This window comes from Oryzias melastigma, linkage group LG22 (genome assembly GCF_002922805.2).
Source record: "Oryzias melastigma strain HK-1 linkage group LG22, ASM292280v2, whole genome shotgun sequence".
Lineage (NCBI taxonomy): Eukaryota > Metazoa > Chordata > Actinopteri > Beloniformes > Adrianichthyidae > Oryzias > Oryzias melastigma.
The window spans coordinates 500,119-522,021 of record NC_050533.1 but is presented as its reverse complement, the minus strand read 5'-3'; the positions used below and the strand labels follow the sequence as shown (position 1 = coordinate 522,021).

General features: G+C 47.0%; 1 protein-coding gene and 1 long non-coding RNA gene across 7 annotated transcripts in view; both read right to left on the bottom strand.

Annotated features, from left to right (window-relative positions):
* Positions 1-364: 364 nt before the first annotated feature.
* LOC112141505 lies at positions 365-8,987 on the bottom strand. 5 transcript variants are annotated; one of them, XR_004947086.1, is made up of 5 exons: positions 3,519-8,987; positions 1,474-1,825; positions 1,222-1,341; positions 628-1,129; positions 365-522 (listed from the first exon to the last, which is right to left on the bottom strand). It is a non-coding gene; the product is annotated as an uncharacterized LOC112141505 (long non-coding RNA). The 5 variants fall into 5 exon arrangements; XR_002918607.2 differs by having other exon boundaries at positions 628-1,341; positions 3,519-3,804; positions 6,186-8,987; XR_004947084.1 differs by having other exon boundaries at positions 628-1,351.
* A 7,272-nt stretch (positions 8,988-16,259) lies between these two features.
* The window catches only part of LOC112148754 (MAP3K12 binding inhibitory protein 1), a 7,554-nt gene continuing 1,910 nt past the window's right edge, over positions 16,260-21,903 (bottom strand). The window contains exons 5-9 of one of the 2 annotated variants that reach the window (XM_024276086.2): positions 21,554-21,620; positions 20,776-20,937; positions 19,209-19,306; positions 17,296-17,334; positions 16,260-17,221 (exon numbers count right to left, since the gene is read on the bottom strand). In XM_024276086.2, coding sequence (XP_024131854.1) covers positions 17,114-17,221; positions 17,296-17,334; positions 19,209-19,306; positions 20,776-20,937; positions 21,554-21,620 — 474 coding nt within the window. In that variant the 3' untranslated portion in view covers positions 16,260-17,113. Of the gene's footprint in view, positions 17,222-17,295; positions 17,335-17,487; positions 17,612-19,208; positions 19,307-20,775; positions 20,938-21,553; positions 21,621-21,903 lie in introns of those variants that run through there. The other variant, XM_024276095.2, reaches the window with a different exon arrangement.

The following is a 21,903-nucleotide window of genomic DNA, read 5'->3' as shown; positions in this document are numbered from 1 at the left end:
ACCAGAGAGGAGAACCACAGAGGAGAACCAGAGAGAAGGAGAACCAGAGAGGAGAACCAGAGAGGAGAACCAGAGAGGAGAACCAGAGAGGAGAACCACAGAGATGATGAGGACCAGAGAGGAGAACCTCAGAGAGGAGAACCACAGAGAGGAGAACCAGAGAGGAGAACTAGAGAGGAGAACCAGAGAGGAGAACCAGAGAGGAGAGGAGAGCTAACAGCGCCTCCATGTGAACAGCTGATGGAACCGCACAGTTTAACTTGAGTCTTTCAATCCCAGAGAAACTGATCCGTCATAAATATCTGGATAAAAAAAACTAAAAACAAAGTAAAGAGGAGTTCAGTAAAACTAGAACTGGTCTTTGGTGTTACGGCGTTCCGGTTCTGTTTAGTTTGAAATCTCCGACCAACATGGCTCCATGGTTCCCGTTTCCACGGCGACTCTGGGTTCCTCCATCATCACGTTCTCTCTTCTTCTTCCTGTTACATCCCAAAAGCTCAGACGCTTCAGCTCCTCGTGTTTCTGTTGATCAATGACATCATCATCAACTACGACCAACAAGAATCCAGATCAGGAACGAGTCCATCAGAGACAGAAACCAATTCTCACGTCACACCAGTTTCCCACCTTCTTCAAAGTCCTGAAGGATTCCAGGTTTGTAGTGACCTCCAGGAGAAATGAAGGTCTGTGGGGAAGGAGGGGGGTCCCTGTGCTGTGAAGCCCCGCCCCCCGAAGGAAGGCACCATCACATCCAGATGTTGTTCAGATCCAGACATATTTACAGAGAATCTCACATTTGAGAGCCCCCCCCCCCCGTGGCAGGAGAACAGCAGAGTCCCAGAATCCTCTGCATCCCAGCTGTTTGCTGGGGGGGGGGGTCCACCCCTCCCTGCAGAAACATGCTGGTCCTGTCTGAATAAATCCTCAGCACAAAGACACTCGACGGACCTTCAGGATCCGATTCTACCGGAGGATGCGTCTCTTCTGGTTTCCATGGTTACGCCGATGCCTGATGTATGTCGGCGGTCGAGCTTCAGTCCTGCTGCGGTCACCATCACTGTTCTCCAGGACGTTCCTGCTTTGGTTCCTCTCGCTCCTTTGATGATTTTAACGTCACAAGTTTCATTTTCTTTAATAAAATCGACACAACTGTAAATGATCCTAAAATGTAAATAAAAACAAGCAACTTTGGAATAAACAACATAGAGAACATAATAAAACCTCCATGACTCATTCCACTCTGTCATCTTCTGACTGAGATGTTTCAGCTGCTGATGGTCTACAGCAGAACAACCTTGGAACTCAGGAAGCTCAGGAACGTCCAGTCTGGATCAGGAACGTCTTTGGAGATCTGGACACAGACGGAAAAAATGGAGAAAAATGATAAATATTTTAGAAATGATCCTTTCAAAGTAAAACTTGTTTTATTTTGAAAGTCTTTTTTGCTTTATTTCCTGTCAGTTTTTCCCAAACCTTCACTTCATGATGAACGTTCCGGGATTGGATTGAGGTCCGGTCCTTTCAGGAAGGATCCTGTGGAGTTTCCTCTGCTGGAGCAGAAGAGGAACAACGTTCCAGACCTAGACGTCCTTCCTTTGGGGCAGGAGGTCTAGAGATCCACTTAAAAAAAAATCTCCAAGTCCTGAGTCGCTGATTCAGGATCACTCGGTTACTTCCAGGTCGTTTCCCTCAGGACGGATCCTCGGTTCTGACAGAACCTTCTGATTTCCAGCATCACAGTTTTCTTGGATCCTCCTGGTCATCTGGAACTTTCTGTGTTCTGGATCCGGCTGTGGATCTTCAGGATCTGCACTTGGATCACCTGCTGAGAGGAGGGATTACAAAAGTAATCCATTACAGGACTGAATTCCAAACTAAACTTCTGCTGGTGTCATTTTCCTGCTAGATTTCAGATCTTAACCTTCATGTTGATCTTCTTCTTGTTTCCATTTTTATTCAGTAAAAGGGAGAAACATAAAATACGGCCCTGAGTAGTCATCAAACACATTTGATCTGTCACATTTAACGATAATTTATTTCCATCAAACCACAATTGAATCTTTTCTGACTCAGTCTGCTCCACCTCCATCATGTTCAGGAGGATCTCCAGTGTGATCAAAGGTCGTGTCGTCTGCGAATAAAATGGAATTGAATATTTTGGATATTGAGACACCGCGTTTCTCAAGGTGAACGTTGGGATTTATTGTGCGAAAGGCTGTAGTGAGATGTTCCTGTCCATGTTGATCAGATCATATTAATCCTGGTTGGTCTTAGAGACGGCGTCCATCAGGCTCCTCCCTTCCTGCTGTGGTCGTGCTCCTCCAGCTCTGTAAAAACCTGCAGTTTGTTGATGTTTGTGTTCAGCAGGAGCTCCTCCAGGAGATCATGGATCAGCTGGAGGAGTCACTAAACCAGATGTCAAAGTTAAGGCCCGGGGGCCGGATCCGGCCCTCCAGATCATTTTATTTATTTATTTTTTGAATGACCCAATTTTATCTTACACTCATTTCTAACTTGTACAATTTTGACAAAATATATTTTTACATAGAGCAAAATATTGAAAGTTATTTAAGGTTTAAGTTGATTTATTCTGGAATAATATTCCTGACTTTTTATTATTCATAATTATGTTAAGAAGTTATGAATTACATTTTTTTAAAATTGACATTCTGCTAGCTTTATGGACTATTTTGGCATTTACTAAGATTTTTTTGGCTATTTTTAAGTTTAACTGAAATTTCAGCTACATGGTAGCTGTTGTGGCTTATTTAGGCTTTTTAAAAATGTTTTTAGGCTGTTTTGGAATTTAGCTAATATTACAGTTACGTGAGCAGTTTTGGCTTGTTTAGACTTGTTTTCTGTTTTTCAGACAGTTTTAAAGTTTAGCTAATATTTTAGCTACATGCTAGCTGTTTTGGCTTATTTAACTTAAATTTGTTTGTTTTTTTGTGGCTATTTTGAAATTTTGAATTTTTTTCAGCAACCTGCTATCTAATTTGACTAAACTACATTTTTATTATTATTATTTAGGCTAATTTGGCATTTAGCTAATATTGTTGCAGGCTATCAGCTTCAGCGTTTTCAGCTTTTAGCTCCAACATTTTTATCTATCAATTTCAGCATCTTCAGCTGTCAGCATTAGCATCAGTGGCCAAATTCAGTTTACAGCATCACACTAGCAGTATCACAGGTAATGCTATATATATAGTTCATAATATGATAAAAAGTTACGGTTTTAAAGTTTTATAAATGCAGTGTCCAATAAATGTTGATCCTGTCTGACCTCAGGTGGGTTTTGGGTTTTGGGTTTTGGCCCCTGTCTGACCGACAGTCTGATGCAGGTACAGTAATACTGTAGAATATGGGATTACTGTGAGTAATCTGTTACAGATTGGAAGTATTTTACATGAAAATCTGAGGACAATTTTAGTCTGTTAACAAAGTTCTTTCTTCAATAAAGTTTTAACACCTGAGGCGTCGCCGGTGACGCTTAAACACAAAATCTTTAACATCTTTACCTTCTCGAGCCGCTTTTCTCCTTCAGAATCTCCTGGAATGATCGTGTTAAAAAGTTACAGCAAATCCATAAACTCTGGAGCTCCGATGTTAAAGAGTTCAACCGATGGCGTTTCTGGAGGTCAGCTGGAGGTCACATGGCGCCCTGGCGGCCTCCGACAGAAGCCGGGGTAAGTTTGGCTGAAGTTGGCCGGCGCCGCGCCTCATCACTCTTAAGATGGTGGCGCTGATTGTGATTTCAAAGCTGGGGCGGGAAAGCGGGTGGGTGTGGGGGGGTGTAGGTGTTTGCTGCAGAAAGAGACAATACAATTAAATGATTAATGCGTGGCGGGGACACTGACAATTAAAACTATTATAGAAATTAAAATGGCATTATGTCACAGTGGAAAGCTGATGATACCCGCGTCGTCTTTTTAAAAGCAATTTTCATAATTCCAATAATTGAAATTACTGCATATTCATTCATTTATTGGGTGAGGAGGGCTGAGAGCGGCTACTAATGAAATGCAATCATTAGCATCCAAACAAAGTAATTGGGTAGTCTTTTATCCTCACAGATAGGTGATAAGGCACAATCACCCCGCTACCCCCCTCCATCAAAATGCAGAAGCGAGTAATTAAAGCACAAAGATGAGCCTGGCGGCGACGGCGGCGGCGGCGGCGCTGCACACCTCTGAAAACAGCCCTGATTGCCTTGATTAGAGACCTTACTGTACCCTCTGATTTTGTTTATGGATACTCTGACATTGGGGGAGGACGGGGGGGCCGGAGGGAGAGGGGTTTGTTTTGGAAATTGCTAATAAAATTCCCAACGAGGGGAAATTCCTGGGATGCTGCTGCTGGCTGCAGCTGCAGGCCCGGATCCCGTCTGCTCCTCGGATTGATGGAGGACTCCCCCGCAGGTGGGGGGGGTACAGTGAGAGGAAGATGGGAACATGGAGAGTCTTGAGGAGACGAGCTCCTTCTGCCTCCTCATCCTCGGTCCTTCCTCGGCCTGTCTTCTCGCCGCCGTCCCCCCCCTCCGTGGAGAGCATCATTAGGCCCTCCTAGAGGGGAGTCAAGAATATAATGTGGAGGGGGCCACCGTGCAGAACCTTTTCTCCTTGTGCCGTCCCCTTATTAGCAGCCTTTCCTCTGCGAGCAGACGTCACTCTCACCTCTTCCTTTGCTCCTTTTTTAGCATCGCCCCCCATGTTCAGCCGGGGGGGGGCAGAGGGAGGACATACAGTCACATTCTACCAGCTCGGGACAATGAGCTTCCCTCCTCTGAGATAAACTCCTGGATAACAAAGGGACCCGGAGCTGCCCTCCGCACGGCCTCCGGCATGAAGCCCGCCACTCCATCCCGCCGCCGCTGCAGCGCCGCTTTTCATTTCACAACATTCTGTCCAACGACCACCTTCACCTTCTCTCCAACCCATTTTCTCCCTCGCTCCCTCCATTATTTGTTCTCCTCAGTGAAATGGGAACGCCGTCCTTGGTCGGATTCTGGTTTTCAAAGGAATTAGTTCTCCTCTGCACTCTTGATCTGACCCTGTGACGGGATGGAGGGGCTTCTGCTGCTGAGGACACGTGCTCTGTGTGCTGATGGACACGGGACATCAGCAAAGGCCCACGTACACACATGCATGTACACACAAGCACAAACACACACGCGCACTTGTATGGTGCCGCGTAGCAGCATGCAGCGGCATATAGCGACATTTGGCGGTGAGAAGCAGCAAATAGCGTGCAGTGCCATGTAGCAGCCTATAGTGGCGTGTAGTGGCCTATTGTGGCGTGTAGGGGCCTATAGTGGCGTGTAGTGGCCTATAGTGGCGTGTAGCGGCCTATAGTGGCGTGTAGTGGCCTATAGCGGCGTGTAGTGGCCTATAGTGGCGTGTAGTGGCCTATAGTGGCGTGTAGCGGCCTATATTGGCGTGTAGTGGCCTATAGTGGCGTGTAGCGGCCTATAATGGCGTGCATTCTGAGAAAAGCCTTCAGCACAACTGAGCCTACAGGTGATTGGTGAACTGACCTACTTTTGTCTTCAATCTGCTTCAGCTCTGAAGTCAAAGGATGAAAGGTTTGAAACAGGATTCAAACGCTGTCAGACGTTACACATCAGCAGTCCTGACGTGGATTTTGTACCTTCTGGAAGTTTTTCTTTCCGTTTCCATCTGGAGGAAACCTGTCAGAACCCCCCCATCACTCGTTCTTCTCCAGCTCCTCTACCTGCCGTCCTCAATGCTCTTTAATTGTCTGTGATTTCTCCTTGTTGCTGCGTATCACAGCTGATACAAAAACGCAGCCGGCCTTGAAAAGGCAGAAAAAGGCTGATAAACAGAAAAAGAGGGAAGAATGTGTTTGATTAGAGCAAGTTTTCCGTGGTTGGAGCGGGCTATTGTGCTGCTGCCGGATGTGTGAATGTTACGGCGACCACGGCGGGATGAGGAAGACAGGAAACACGCACACTGACATTTCTTAATCAAATATGGCAATCAGGGGGCCAACCGACAGCATAGCATTTGCAATCCCTTTTAATTCACAATCAAAAGCTGAGCAAATGAGAGAGAAATTGAGAAAGACTCTGTGAGGGGGGGTGGGGGGTGCAGGTCATTACATCTCTTTTTACGGCCGATGAGAGCCGTGTAGAATTAATCAGAGGCCATTAGGCTGTATTTACTTACCACGGCGGGGGCTCGGATGTCTCTCCCTCTTTCTGTGGAAAGGAACCCTGATCTGATCCTGGGGGGGGGCAGCTCGGGCTGCTGCTGGGGGGGGCAGAGATGCTCTTAAATCAGAGTGTGTAATCCGCCGCGGGGTCAGCCTGCGGCCTCTCATGTTGACTCACCCCCCCTCCCCTAATGCGCCGCTGCCATTACTCAAGCAGGTCCGACCCAAATCCTGCTGTAATGGCTCTGCCCCCCCCCTCCACGTTGGATCATTTTAGGGAGCTCGGATCAGCACCTCCCTCAGGAGCAGGACTCGGATCATCGCAGGATTTCATGTTTTAGATTCAGTTCGTTAAAGTGAAAGATCACTAACAGGAAGTGACATCATCATTCCAGAATATTGAAACATCTACAGAAACATCCCGTTTCCTCTGGAGTTAATCATCAACCTGAACAGACGGACACCTGAGCTAACAGGTGGGGTTTGTTGTAGCTGCGCTGATGCGTCACTGCAGCTGTTTAGTTTGTTTACATCTGTTCTTATCATCTGCAGATGCTGATGATGGTTCTAGACTTCCTGGAACATCTTCTGTTCTCAGAAAATGAGAAAGTACGGAGGCCCTGAAGGTCAAACCGCATCACCTACTTGAATGTGAGACATCATGACGAATAAAACGACGTTTGATTCTTTTCAGAAGGCTCCACCCACAGTTTGACATTACATTAAAGAAGTTTTTATTTCATTTAAAACTTCAGAAAATAAGATAAACCGAGAGATTCTGGACAAAAATACGACTGAAGTTTTTTACTTTAACTTCAATCATCATCTCCTAAAGCGACTGAAGGATTTTCTCTCTCTGTTGTTTTACTTCTTTGTTATTCATTCAAGTACAATATCCTGACATTGTTATGCTGTTGTTGGAATATTTTTGATTCTGATTTTTATGTTTATACATAAATACGTTTTATTATATCCTGTAATTATAATTAGGTATAAGTAAAGTATGATTGTTGACAGCACGGGGGGGGGGTTCTTTGTCTTGTTTGTGTCATTATGTGGAAAATACAATAAATATATGAAAAATTAAATAAACAAAACAAATAACACAAAAACAACAACAAACAGAAAAATTCTCTCAAAATTAAACAAAACAAAAGTGAAACATTTCAGAAAACAAAAGTAATTTACAGGAATCAAAATGAAAAGTTGAAAAATGAAGAGACATCCCTGATTGGACGATGATGTTTGTTCATCACTTTAACTTAGACGTCTTTATGATGAAGTGAGACTACAAACGTTCTGGTGTCATTTACAGACGTCTGGAAAACTCAATGTCATCAAGCAACTAGAAACATCCCATAATATTCACCTTTTCTGTTTACTTATTGATTCATTTTTACTTTTGTTTCTGAAATCTCAGGAGTTTTTACCGATTTGTTCTGCGTCTTCAATCTTTATAATCATCCTTAAAATGTTTTTCCATTGAGTGATTTGCTGATCTGATTTGACCTTCAGGGCCACCGTAGCAAAGAAAACACAAATCCAGACACGAGTCTGGAAGAGAATCCAGATCCCACCTGATGGATCAGAGGATCTCTGGTATTTCCGTGATCTCAGGTGATTCTTTCCTTCAGTGAATCAGATTCTGGAAGTTTACTTTGGATGGAGGATCGTTTCTGCCCCAAACCTGAAAATACTGCGAGAAATACAAGAACTTACAAATACTACAGACAGAGATTTAGGTCCTGATGAAGATCTGAGAGGAACCAGAACCTCTGATCCGGTTCTGAAGATCGGTTTAGTTCACGGATGAAGACCTGAAAGTTAAATCTGACAAAAACATGATCAGCAAATGAAAAGAAGTTTACTTAAAAATGAAATAAAAAATGTTGACAAATCACTGATCATCGTGAAATAAAGACGTTCAGTTGATAAGAATGTTAAACATCTCAGGAGTTTTTTCTCCTTAAAACTCTCCAAATGTCGGCGTGATGGAGGTCAGACGCCACATCAAAGTCTCGGACCACGCCGTCAAGCACAAAGCTCTCCAAACACCTGCAGAGACAAAGGCTGCAGCGTTCTTTGAGGGCGACTCCAGCAAACAGCTGATGATGTTGACTCTAGATTAACACTCGGCGAGACGGAGAGAGTCCCAACAAAAGGGGACATGATGCTGTTTGCCGGGCGTGTCACAGGAATGCCGCCTTTGGAGGGAAACGTTTGCTCAGGACTGAGTGCTGCGTGCACGGCTCTACGTGCACGGCTCTACGTGCACGGCTCTACGTGCACGGCTCTATGTGCACAGTTCTACGTGCATGCCGAGGCAGAGACAAATCAAAAAGGAAGCTGTGATCTTCCTCATGAACATTGTCATGATGCCGAGGTCACGAGGAGACCTCTGTTAGACACCAACTGTTGGCTCCTCCCACTGGAAGGAGCAGAAGTAATAATAAGCCCCGCCCATCATCTGGTCGGGTTTCAGGAGAACCAAAGATTGAAGTGGACCAGACTTCATGCTTTGCAGTTCCAGCTGCTGCTCTTAGGGGGCGCTGTCGTCTAGAACGAGCTCTAATGAGGATGGAGAGAAGAAGGAACGTTTCAGGTCCTGCTGGGTCTCCTCTCTGAAGAAGCTCCTGCTGCTCCTCACTGCTCCTCCTTTACCCAGCATGCACTTCCAAACTTCTTCAGATTCAGGTTCTCCTCCGAACAGACAGAACTCACAGCACCTCCTCTCTGAGGTCCACCTCCTCTCTCTGGTTCTCCTCCTCTCTGTGGTTCTCCTCTGTGGTTCTCCTCCTCTCTCTGGTTCTCCTCTGTGGTTCTCCTCCTCTCTCTGGATCTCCTCTCTGGTTCTCCTCCTCTCTCTGGATCTCCTCTCTGGTTCTCCTCCTCTCTGGTTCTCCTCTCTGTGGTTCTCCCCTCTGGTTCTCCTCCTCTCTTTGGTTCTCCTCCTCTCTCTGGTTCTCCTCTCTGGTTCTCCTCCTATCTCTGGTTCTCCTCCTCTCTCTGGTTCTCCTCTCTGGTTCTCCTCCTCTCTTTGGTTCTCCTCCTCTCTCTGGTTCTCCTCTCTGGTTCTCCTCTGTGGTTCTCCTCCTCTCTGAGGTTCTCCTCCTCTCTGGTTCTCCTCTCAGGTTCTCCTCTCTGGTTCTCCTCCTCTCTCAGGTTCTCCTCTCTGGTTCTCCTCCTCTCTGGTTCTCCTCTGTGGTTCTCCTCCTCTCTGAGGTTCTCCTCCTCTCTGGTTCTCCTCCTTTCTTTAGTAAACAGGTCCTACATAAGGTCTTCTGATGCTCCATGTTTTTCTCTCATGTTTGGTCTTCTTCCCTTCAGAAAGTCGTTCTGTGTCCACACTGAAGTGAGGTGTAGCGGTTAGCCCCCTCGTCTCACAGGGAGAAGGTTCAGGTTCGAATCCCCCTGATCATTTCTGTGTGGAGTTTGTGTTCTCCTCGTGGATGTTCTGTTTTTCCAGCTCATCTCCAAACCAGAAATGATTTTTTTTCTATAAACTCAAATCAGAGAATAGTCTGTGTTCAGATCCAGTGGCTCAATGTGTTTCTTTGATAATAATTTGTCTTCTTTCAGCCTCTCAAGAGAAGGTGAGTTTCACTGGAAGTGTTTCCCTCTCACCTGTTGACCCTCAGGTGAAGTCTGAATGACCGTCCTTCACAGGAAGTGGTTCCTGACTCCTGGAGATGCTGCGGAGCGGCACATCCTCGCTCTGCAGCCGACGCCGTCTCCTCCCGGCAGATTCCACCGCAGAACGGCGTCCTGACAAACGCAGCTGATTCTCCCTCAACGTGTAATTTTCTCATTTAGCTCACGAGCGTTTGGCCCGGCACCAATTAGCCGGCTGCCTGACCCCCGGCGTCGGGGGATGCGGCACACCTCAATCAGCCCCGCCTCCCTTCTCTGCTGCCATCAAATCACGGCTGTATACATAATTCATCCACCTGGGCTTTGGACGCTTGTCATAACCCTCTCTTACCTGGAGAGTGTGATTACATGTCGGCCCGGCGCTCCAACGGCGTCAGAAATCTTCCTCCTCCGGCTGCAGCGCTCCATCACGTTTGGACGTATGGAGCTAAATTAGAGCCAAAATGAAACCCAAATAAAACAGATTGACGAAAATGTTGAAGTTTGGCCCAAAAAAAAAAACAAACAAACAAAAAAAAAACATTTGCTATTTTAAAATAAACTTTCAGCTTCAAATGTTCCATTTATAAGGTTCAAACCTCAAAATTTTAAAACTTTTTTTCTGCTTCAAATTTTTTTTTTCAGTTTAAACTCATTTTTTTGTTGAGAATTTTTAAGTTTTGTGATTCGAAAATGAAAAAAAGGTTTTAAAATTAAAATTTTGAGTTTTGAAACCTAATAAAACCGCAGAGCATTTGAAGCTGAAAATAATTACGTTTATTTTAGAATAGAAACAAAGTAATTTTTCTTTCTTTTTTGCCAAACATCAATAATATTTTTTTTAATTTGTTTTGTTTGGGTTTCAAAAATATTGACCCCAATTTTATGGAGCTAAATTGGAGCCAATATTATTTTATTTGGCCAATAAAAAAATATTTTTTGCAATTCTGAAATAAATGTAATTATTTTCAGCGTCAAATATTTTGAAGTTTTTTTAGGTTTTAAACCTCAAAACTTCGATGTCAATTTTTTTTCAGTTTGAACTTATTGTTTTTGTTTGTTTTTGAAATTTTCAGATTCGATAATGGAAAAAAAAGTTTAGAAATTTTGAGTTTTGAAACCTAAAAAATGAACATTTGACACTGAAAATAATTACATTTATTTCAGAATTTCAAAATTATATTTTTTGGCCAAACATAATTATTGTTTCATTTGGGTTTGAAATAACATTGGCTCCAGTTCAGCTCCATAGCCGTCTGGCCGCTTGAGAACTGTCCTTCACCGTGTGGTGCAGTACCGGATCTCTCCATGGGGGGGTGGGGTCACCCCTCCTACAGTCACTTGTTCCTTCATGAGACCCTTGGCTGTCATGGGGGGTTAGGATGTAAGGGCATCAGTGCGGGCAGACGGACGTGTGTTCTGACCGGATTTGGATTCCTGATGAAGATGATTTGGATTTCACGCGGTTGCAGGAGTCCGTCCTGTGCACGTCTCTCTGCTCCTTCGTGCACGCGCCTCTCCTTCTCGAGGTTGCCTCTGCCCCCCACCAGGCAGCTCTTGGCCTCCTCCTTTCTCTGCTCAAACCATCCATTCTGTGTGAGTAATCAGAGCTGTGCCTCCAGGAGCCAGCCAAGCCTCTCATCCTCGGCTGCTCAAGAGCTGCTTTAATTAACCATCATACCACAGATGGGATCGATTTTTTTCTCCCCTCTCTCTCTTTCTGCTCCGCTCTGCCATACACAAGTCCTATAATTGCACTGGAACGGTGCCAGGCGCATGCGCATGCGCGGCCCCTCAGCCTCTGGCCTCACCTGCTCAATACCTTATTAGTGTCAGGATCTGTGGAGACTCGTTGCAGATTAACTAAAGAGATGTGGGATTGATTTCTGCCCCCGCAGATAAGATTGAAGTTGGGGGGTCAGCAGTGACAGCGGGAGGGGGGGTTCTGCGGCTGCAGAAATCTGGATGCGTCTGCGCATCCCCCTCTGCAGCAGCAGATATGAGTGTGTTTGCTAATTTGCTATTGGAAGACCCACTTGAGCCCCCCCCCTCATTGGTTTTCATGCGGAGCCTCGACAGCCTCGCGCGCCTCCGTGTCACATTCCATCCATACAGATGAAACCCGGAGAAAACAGAGAAATGAGAAAACACCCCCTCCAGCAGCAATCTTCATGCCCCCTCACAGATTGTAATCTGGCGCCATAATAGCCTCAGAAATGACCCGCTCTGAGAAAGCGGCGGGAAAACGGCGTCCTATTGATTATTCATGGCTCTGGCGGCTGCCGCGCGGCGCTCAGGTCTGCTGCTGGAGGGGGGCAGCCCCTCCCCGGGAGGGGGCTGTAATCACAGTCTGAAGAGCGGTGTCAGCTGGGCTCTCCTCTGTTTGCTAATAGCGGGGGGGTCAGGCCGCGCGCACAGACGAGAGCGTTTGATCCCCAGGTAGGGGCCGCCGAGGGACGGGGGCCACACGCTGAATACTAACAGGTTCGCTTTCATCTGAGTGTCTGACCCCCGATGGCATCTGCGTCCGGACGGGCTGAAGCTGGAGTCTGAAACGGAGAAGACTGAAGCTGGTTTGGATGTTTTTGGAGTCGGTCATCATGTCCAGAAACGATTCCATTCGCATTTGATTTCAATTCTATTCTGAGTTTAAACATTTAAACTAATCTGTTCAGAAATCCAATAATAAATGTTTAGAATATATTGATATTAATCTGATCAGATCCTGTAAATGTATCAGTGAAATAATCAGATTGTTAATATCATCCAGAGTTACATGATTCTCTAAAGGAGAAGTTCTAACTAAAATGTTCAGATCATTAACATGTAAACATTGTTCTGCTTCTCCTGGAGGACGTTTCTGTTTGGACACTAGGTGGCGATGGCGCTATAGCATTACAGCTTATTCTAGAAGAAGAAAGAATGAGGAGAAAACAATGTTTTAGATCACAAATGGTTACTTTAAGAATATTTCTTTAAGAGTTTGTAAAATTCATATAAAGATGTTCATTTAGTCAGAATGTTTATGTTGACCGAGCGTTAGCACTAGCCGTCCTATGGGAAATCCCATTACAGTTAGCATCAAGCTAGCGGACTTTAGCTTTAAATCGATTTACATTTTTATGAATCTGTTAAGCTCAAATCGACTTAAATCGGTTTTATCCATCCTAGTTTGAACGAGTTCTGGCTGCAGAACCTTTATAAAGAAAATTAAGATTAAAACTGATCAAATGTTGTGAATCAGATGAAAAGATCCTGTTTGAAAAAAATCGTATTTGCGATATAGAAAATACGCTGGGCGGGGCCACCAGCTCCATGCTCCGCCCCATTCAGATGCAGACCAATAGATCCATGAACCTCTTTGTACAGCTGGATAGCTCTGATATCACTGTAAAAAGTGAAACACTGGACCAGTTAATAAAAGTTTGTTATATTTAAACATTTTTGTTTTATACAATTATATCTTTAAGTTAAATTTAATGAAAAATAATGTTCATTGATCTAATGTCTCCCTTTTTACAGTGTATTTCTCTGTTACTCTGGAGGTGTGGGGCTGTAAGCTAGAGGGAGACAGATGGACGACAGCATGATGGGGCGGGATTTCTCTACACCAACCGCCCGCCCACAATGAACTGCTGCCGCTCTGCAGAAACTATGTACTGATTTTTAGATTTGATCTTAGAAACATAATGAAAAGATGACCGGAACGGTTTGAAATAGATCAGAAGAGTCGCAGTGGGACTTTAAGCGTCACGTTTGATCCCAGCAGAACAAAAAAACAAAGTGAGTAATGAGACCTTTCCTCCTCATATCAGACGAGCCGATGCTCCAAAACCCAAAACATTTCCTCTGAGTGTTAGCATGCAGCAGCGGTCAGACTCTCACAGAAATGAACATTAAAGAGCGTTCAAAGACGCACTGTAAAAGTGAGTTCTGTCATTTATTTTAAATGATTTCGTTTTCATCTAATTAAAATTCTGGGTTGTCGGTTTACTCAACTTTAAAATGTAATTTTATAAAAAAACAATATTTTAAATGTAACAAATGACAGAAGTTTTATTAAATGATCAAAAGTTTCACTTAGAAAGTTTTTGGATTAAAGTCAAACAAATACAAAAGAAATTTTAGAGAATTTTCTTTGTACAGTTGAATTAGTTTTTCATGAAAATGTGACGAATTTCTTCGGAAGCGTTTCTCCTCACAGGAAGTCAGAGATGGGATCCTCACACACTTCCTGTTTCTGCAGCATCCCTGAAGCTCTGATCGGGATCGGAACACTTGATTCTAAACACAAACACGGATCCTCATCCAGAAGTAAACTCTGAACAGGAACTCGGGGGGCTGAGTGTTTACGGACTCGTGGTGGAGCGTCCGGCGCTCCAGGGCCCAGCTGCCCGGCGTCCTCGTGCGTGATTTCCTCGTCTCCGGGCAGATGGAGTGTTTGTGTCAGAGCGGGGGCTGCGTGATTGCCCCCCGCCCCGCAGGAGCGGAACGGGATCAGGTCAATCCGTGAGATTAGTCTGAACCGAAATGGAATCATTTCAGAGATGGACGGACCGCGGGAAAAGATCAAAGGATGACCGGCGCTGTCTGAGCGCGGCTGCACGCAGTGATGGAGGAGGGCGCAGACAGCCTGCAGGTGAAGGTGAGATCTTCCTCACGCGCCTGATGACTCTTCAGCAGAGCGTGGCGCCTGAGGGGGCGGGGCCTCGCAACAGCTGACAGCTTGTCTTGTTGTGATGCCGGACTCCATCCGGGGTCAGAGACCCTCAGGACCCTCCCTCCCTTTCTGCTGCGCACCGCCTGCTCCCTGTGTCTGCGTCTGCGCAGACGGGGCTCACCTGCGTGTTTTCAGGTGGACCGGATCCCCGGATGAATGAAGAGTGATTGAGTGCAGCACTCCAGCCCCCCCACAAATCAGAGGGTTTGCAGTGGGAGGCGGGGGGGGCCCCGCGGGCCTAAATGAGGTGAGGGGAAGTGGAAGTGTCCGGTGGGGGGTCTCTGGGAGGAGGGTGTTGGGGGCGGCGGCGCTCCGCCCGGCCCAGTGCGCGTGCGCGGGGCTAAGTGTCTCATCAGCATCCAGCTCAGGTGCTGCGGCCCACGCGCCGCTCTGCCCTGACTTGATTGTAATTGCCTGAATTCAGCTCCCGCTGCTCCCGCCGGCAAAAGCGCAGAACATTTAACCGCAGAGCGGCGCGCCGGGCGCCGCGCAGCTGACTGCCTCTCGTCGGAGCCCGGGGGCTGCGGGGGGATCCTCTCGCGAGGTGGGGGAGGGCGACAGGTGCGCGCTCCGCTAGGCTGCGGTCTGGGTGAGAGATGCAGACCGTTCAGCATCTCTACTTATTTAAGCTCCGTCCCGGGCTTCCCGCTCCTCCACAGCTCCGCAGAGGTTAACCTGGAGAAGTTGGCCTGTGGCTCTCCTCTTCCCGCCATAATAGGCCTGTCAGTAATGAAGAACGAGCTGGCTGCCAACAGGTGGTCTCTTTAGAGGAGCCGAGCCGGGTACTCAGGATGTGGAGGGAAATGTGTCAGAATCTAATGTTCCGCGCACTGAAAAGCTGTTTTCTGCCTTTTGTTCGCAGCACAGATTCAGCCGTGTTCCTCATTGTTCGGCCCACAAACGAGCAACAGTCTTTTTTGACACGGAGCCACGGATGAATAAAGCCTGGAGCTGACGAGTCACAGGAAAGAGCTCTTTCTGGAGAGCCCATTAAGAGTTTGTCAGACATGAATGGACTCGAATCCTCGGCAGAAACCGGACCGGACCGCAGAACACCAGGACCTGTGGAGCAGGTGTGAGCGGCGGTGGCCCGGCTGACTTCCTGATCCAGAGGTCTCAGCAGCAGGATGGAGATAATGACAGCCCCCCCCCAGATAAATGGGCAGATGATTGGAGGATCCGCTCCACCCCCCCCAGAGCCGCTTTTGTCCACCTCCAGAACCCATTTGTTCCACTGCCTCCAATTTGTCCTCATTAACCCTCATAAGAGAACCCGGCCTGAGACAAAAGCCCCCCAGAACAATGACCCCCCACCCCCATCCACAGCTCAAGTGCCCCTTTCCCAGCAGCATTGTTGCCCCCCGTTCGGCGGGGGGGCTCCAGAGATGGACCCCAACGAGCAGGGCACACCTGAAAGGAAACGTCTGCAGCCTCTCCCCAGAAACCCCACAATGCACTGCTCCACGCCGCATTCAGTCACTCCATCAATCAGGAATAAATCCTGACAGGAGGAACAAAGAGCGGGAAGAAAGGGACGGGGGGGTACAGTAGAGACGTGAGAAAGTTCAGCTGCTCCTGAACCCGCCGGTTCTGTCGGACTCAGGCAGAGTCCGTCCAGAACCTTCTGCCTAAACGGGTTCAGAGGAACCGGATTCTCTGAGGGACGATGAGGCTGAAGATCAGCTTCAGGCTGAAGATCAGCTTCAGGCTGAAGATCAGCTTCAGGCTGAAACAGCAAAACGCTTCAACGTCTGTTTATTTCATCATGAAACCCATCAAACCACAGAAGAAGAAACAGACGGAGGTCAGAGACGTCAGTCTGACCCAACTCAGTGAGGCTGGTCTACGGAGACGCGTGTGGACGGGCGTCCCGCTGCACGCCGCTCTAATGGCCCCGCCCACTTCCCAAACGGACGCGCAGCATTCAGGTCATTTATTTAATGATGTTGGGAGAGCGGCGCCGCGGAGAGCAGAGACCACGACGCACACGTGCACGTGTTTATGTGCACACACATACATGCACACGCGCACATGAATGTAAACGTCCACACATGCACAAGCGTGTGCACATAAACACATACATGCTTATGTGCACACGCCTATCCACACAAACATAAGCACACGTGCACGTTTATGTGCACAAACACACACCCATCAACAGACATACACACATGCACATACATGTGCACAAAAACACATACACGTGTTCATGTGCACACACCTAATCAGACACACACATACATGCACACGTGCACATTTATGTGCACACACTTATAAACACACATACATGCACGTGTTTCTGTGCACACACATTTACAAACACACACAGATCCGTGCACGTCCATCAGAGGTTGCAGGAAGTGGTGCGCGTGTGCACGTGCGCGTGCGCGTCTGCTGAGGATAATGTCAGGTTTGAATCCGTACTCATTACTGGATCCCATTTGCCGGCTCTTTTGTTCCTGCCGAGCGCTTCCTGGATCGTCCTGATTTGAAGTGACAGCCGCTGAGAATGCCGCTAATGAAAGGTGAGCCGATAACGTGACAGGTGAGCGCATTAGCGCAGCCATTGTTTGGTTTTTTGGAGAGAGAGCATCACAGCCCGCAGTCGCTCCCGCATCCCGGCCCGAACGCCGTCGCCTTCTTCATCAGGGCGGCTCTCACGGCGCTGATCTTCTGGTCCAGTTCCGTCAGGCTGCAGGCCTGTGGGGGGAGGGGGGGTCAGAGCGGGAAATCGTGAAGAGGCTCGTCTACGACGGACGAGGGGGGGGGCTCACCTGAGTGAAGGACGGCTTCGGCCGCTTGTGCAGGTGATTCTGCAGAGAGAAGCTGCAGTTTAGAGCAGAATAAAAGCACAGAACCGGGTCGATTCGGACCGATTCTACCAATCTGGAGAACTGAGTTCATGTCAAAGTTTGCGTTTTACTCTCAGAGGAATCGATCAGACAGTAGAGGCAGTAAACAGGGGGGGGGATAACTCTCAGCGCTCCAGTTTGGACCGGCTCTTAAGGAGGACCAGGGGCTCGTCCGGGAACACAAAGGAGCTCCATCTTCTCCGGGTCATTCACAGACACTCCACAGGTCCTGCTCTGCCTGCACAAACATGCAGCAGATGGAGAGCGGCAGCACGCTGAGCAGAGAAATACCGCCGTGAAGAGACGCTGCGTCTCAAGCACTCTCAGGCAGCCACGCCGCGGACCGACTCCTTCAGACGGCGAGACGAGGAGCGCCGACGAGGAGCGCCGACGATCTGCAGCAGCTCTGGTCCGAGTTAAAGACGTCCTGCTTCATGAGAGGACGGCGGAATGACGGCAGTAGAAAAACATGGCGTTCCCTCGCGTCCTCTTCAGTCTCATTACCAGCCGGTTGTTGATGGCGGCGGCTTTAGCCGAAGCTCGGACTACAGTCACAGCGGAGGCTTTAAGGCCTTCACATACGGAGGCAGGACTCGCCCGGCGCTGTAGAGTGGGCGCCGTCTGTCATCCGTTGAAGAGTGAACGTGAAGCGCTCTATGTGGCTTTTCCTGCGGTGGAACCGTAGCCTTCCTTTAATAAACATAAACGTACGTTCTGACTAAATGAACATCTTTGTATAAATTTTCCAAACTCTTAAGGAAAAAGTTTTAAAGTTTTAAAGGAACCATTTGTGTCTAAATCAGCTTTATTCATGTGAGGGCCACAGAACTGTTTCCTTCTGTGATAGGGGGCGGGGTCAGTTTGTAGGGTAACAGGAAATGCTGGCAGATCTTTACGTCCGTTCACTAAGGCGGGTTTCTGTGGTCAACTTTACCGCCATCCACACTGTGACCCAAGAACACGCCTACCCAGAACCTGTCAGTGACCCACCCGTGTCGCTCAGAATGACCACAGCGGGATCATCTGAGGCTCGCCGCTGCTGCCAGCGAGAAATGGTCGAGCAGAGACTTCAGAGAACTTTCTACAGATTGTGGAACTTCGTACACAGAAGGTGCAGAGATGATTTCTGATGAGCGTTTCAACTTTTAACTCTGACTTATGGTGCAGAAAATACAGAATATATATAAAAATATGAACTTTAACAGCAAGAAAGAATTCTGCAGTGGACCAGTGACAAAGGGTCAAAGGTCAGAAGGTTCTACTGCTTCAAACAGGAAGTGATGTATGAAGGCAGAGCGTGCACGCCTGCTGGATCGTTTCAGCCTCTGAAACTTCAGACTCAAGCAGCAGCGACGCTGATGAGGAGAAAGGAACTTTGGGTTCCTGCATGTGTGTTTCGGCTCTGAGCTAAAGCGCTGCAGCAGATGACTATTTTTACCTCCACAGCGGCACGCGAGCGCCAGCCGCAATAGCAGGGACTGAGCAGCTGTAGAGTGGGCAGGTGGGAGGTGAAAATCATCCAGCAAATCATAGAGCAACACTTTGATGATACGTTAGAAAGAGCAGATGACACATTAAAGCGCCGCTAACTGTACGACGCGCAGACATCCGGCCTCAGCGGCAGCTGAACGCCGACCGAGCGCGGCGGCGTGAAGGTGAGCCGTCATTGTCGACATTTGCAGACATTCAGGGTTATTTTTAGCTGGCAGGAGTTTCAGCAGCTGGAAGGTACAGAGGTAACCAATCTCAGCCTCAGAGCTCCGCCCCCAGCCTCAGAGCTCCGCCCCCAGCCTATCAAACTGCGTTCCCTGTGATGTGCAGAGGTAAGGGCTCACCGTGGACTGGAAGTACTCGGGCGACAGCCCCTCCAGCTCCAGGATCCGATCCTCCAGCTTCTTCAACCTGTGGAAGACGCTCAGAGGAACCGGTCCGGCTGAGGAGACAGAACCTCCGGTGAACACCAGCAGAACCGTCACTGATGCTTCACTGAAGCGACGGTCAGGATCAAAGACAGAAACAAGTGGAGCCAGATGCAGTTCACCAAGTCACCACCAGGGGTTAGTTACACATGAGAGTCTCACTGATGTCAAATGGAGCAACTTCACATCAGAAATTCCAGAAGGAAACTTTAAATCATTAAATTCTACTGGCAGATAAATTCAGAGCTCCTGATTGGACAGACACGCATGTCAATCAAACGGCTGCAGACGAGACGGCGCCGACATCATCAAAATATCCAGCTTTAGCTTGTTTTTATTTTTTATATTCATTTATAAGAATAACGCAGACAAAGAATCATCTGGACAGTTTGTTTGAGATAATTCATAAACACTAAAAGCAGTATTTAAACTGTGATTGGTATTGTTTTTACCATGGGGGGGGGGGGAACATGCATGCAAGGAAACCGTCAGTTTTTTATTTATTTTATTCTTATTACTTCTTTTAAGAAATCCTCAGAGTTTGCAGAGCGGTCTCTCCGCCAGATTGTTTCAATGAGTGTGTACTTTATTTTGAAGGTTTGAACGTTTATTTTGAAGGTTTGAAGTTGATCAGAAATAAATCAAATGGAATCATGTTTCTGCTCCTTTGACACAGAGCCTCTCTAGGTAAGAAATGCTTTTTGTTGTTCATTAACAAATCTTAACATTTTAAAACGAGACGCAGTAAGAATCCTCACAGGAATAAAACAGAAGAAGACTATCGATCGATTAGATTTTGATTTATCCTCCAACATTACAGCACATAGTTCAGGATTTTAACTATTTTATTCAGATCTACTGGGTGGACTTGAATAAACTAATAAACTAAACTGGCATTAAAAACAATCAGAATTAGAATACTTTAACTAAAGCTTAGAATGAGAACAAACTAAAGTTTACTGAAGGTGATGTCAAAATGGAGCAAAAACATTATTGTTTGTTTCTTCAGAAATACAGACGTGTATAAAACTGTAAAAACTTTTGTTAAAGCTTAAAATGAGGAAAAAGTTCATGTTTGGGCCGTCAGTCGAAATAACGTTTTTTGTTCTTGTTTTTAGAGATTGGGGGCGGGGCTTCCAGCTGCTGATGTCTAGCCGCCATCTTGTTTTCTGCAGCCGGTCCTCTTGAATCAAACAGATCCAGACACATTCTAGAGCCGCTAGATCATAAATACAAACGATTCTGTTCCTCATCCGTGTGGACGGGACAAAAAGGGGCGGAGTCACAGTCTGCAACCATCCAATCATCTAATAAATACTCTGATTTATACTACAGTGAAAAGAGATGAATAAGGTTTGAAAACTCCTCCTGTGGTTACAGGGTGAAGTTCAACGGCTCCACTTAGACTCCGCCTCCAGGCAGACGGCTGACAGTTGTCATTTAAACGTTCTTCTAAATCCATGGAGACTCGTTTTCCTCTCACCTGACGGGAGTTTCAGGTGAGTCTCGATGTTCTGCAGTCGCTCCTCTATGGCTGCGTTTTCACAGTCTCGGATCGCCCCGCCCCTCAGCTGCTCCCCGGCCTCTGTGGGACCCCCCCCAGGACCACCAGTCTGGGGCCCATAAGTGTTCACAACCCGAGAAACTGGAAAAAGGAAAAAGAACAGGCTGTCAGTCCAGGTAAACCACAGGTGAGAACATAGGCATGGATTACAATCAGACATTTACAGGTAACACGTGTTCACTGACATGGGCGGGGCTACTTTACTGACTGTTTTATTCAGAGCAAAACTGTTTCATTTTTTTCTGTTTTCTTCAGAACGGAACAGTTTCTTTGCTTACTGACTGTTTCTTCAGAACCGATCCGTTGTGCTGTTTACTGACTGTTTCTTCAGAACCGATCCGTTCTGCTGTTTACTGACTGTTTCTTCAGAACCGATCCGTTCTCCTGTTTACTGACTGTTTCCTCAGAATCGATCCGTTCTCCCATTTACTGACTGTTTCTTCAGAACCGATCCGTTCTCCTGTTTACTGACTGTTTCTTCAGAACCGATCCGTTCTGCTGTTTACTGACTGTTTCCTCAGAATCGATCCGTTCTCCCGTTTACTGACTGTTTCTTCAGAACCAATCCGTTCTGCTGTTTACTGACTGTTTCTTCAGAACCGATCCGTTCTCCTGTTTACTGACTGTTTCTTCAGAACCGATCCGTTCTCCTGTTTACTGACTGTAAACAAAGGTTACCTGTGAGGGAAACTCTCACCTTTGACGTGGCTTTTGAACCCCGGATATGGCGTGAAAACGGCGTCCGTTCTGGCGCAGCTGTTCTCTGCACAGAACCACATCGCATGAAAACGAGCTGAAGATTTCTAGATATAATTAAAGAGCATTTGAATCTGTTTCTATCTATATCACACTCCAGCTCCTCCTGATTTCCATTCGGCTCTCAGCCTTTGAATTTCAAAGAGCTCCTCCGTCTCACGCCGCCGGAGCGAGCGAGCGGGTTGTGTTTTGAGGCCGGGTGTGTTAGCTACTTCAACCCCACTCTTGGAGCAGTTCAGCCTGACCTCTCGCCTGTGGAAATCAGCTCTCTCCCAAACATTGGCAATCTAT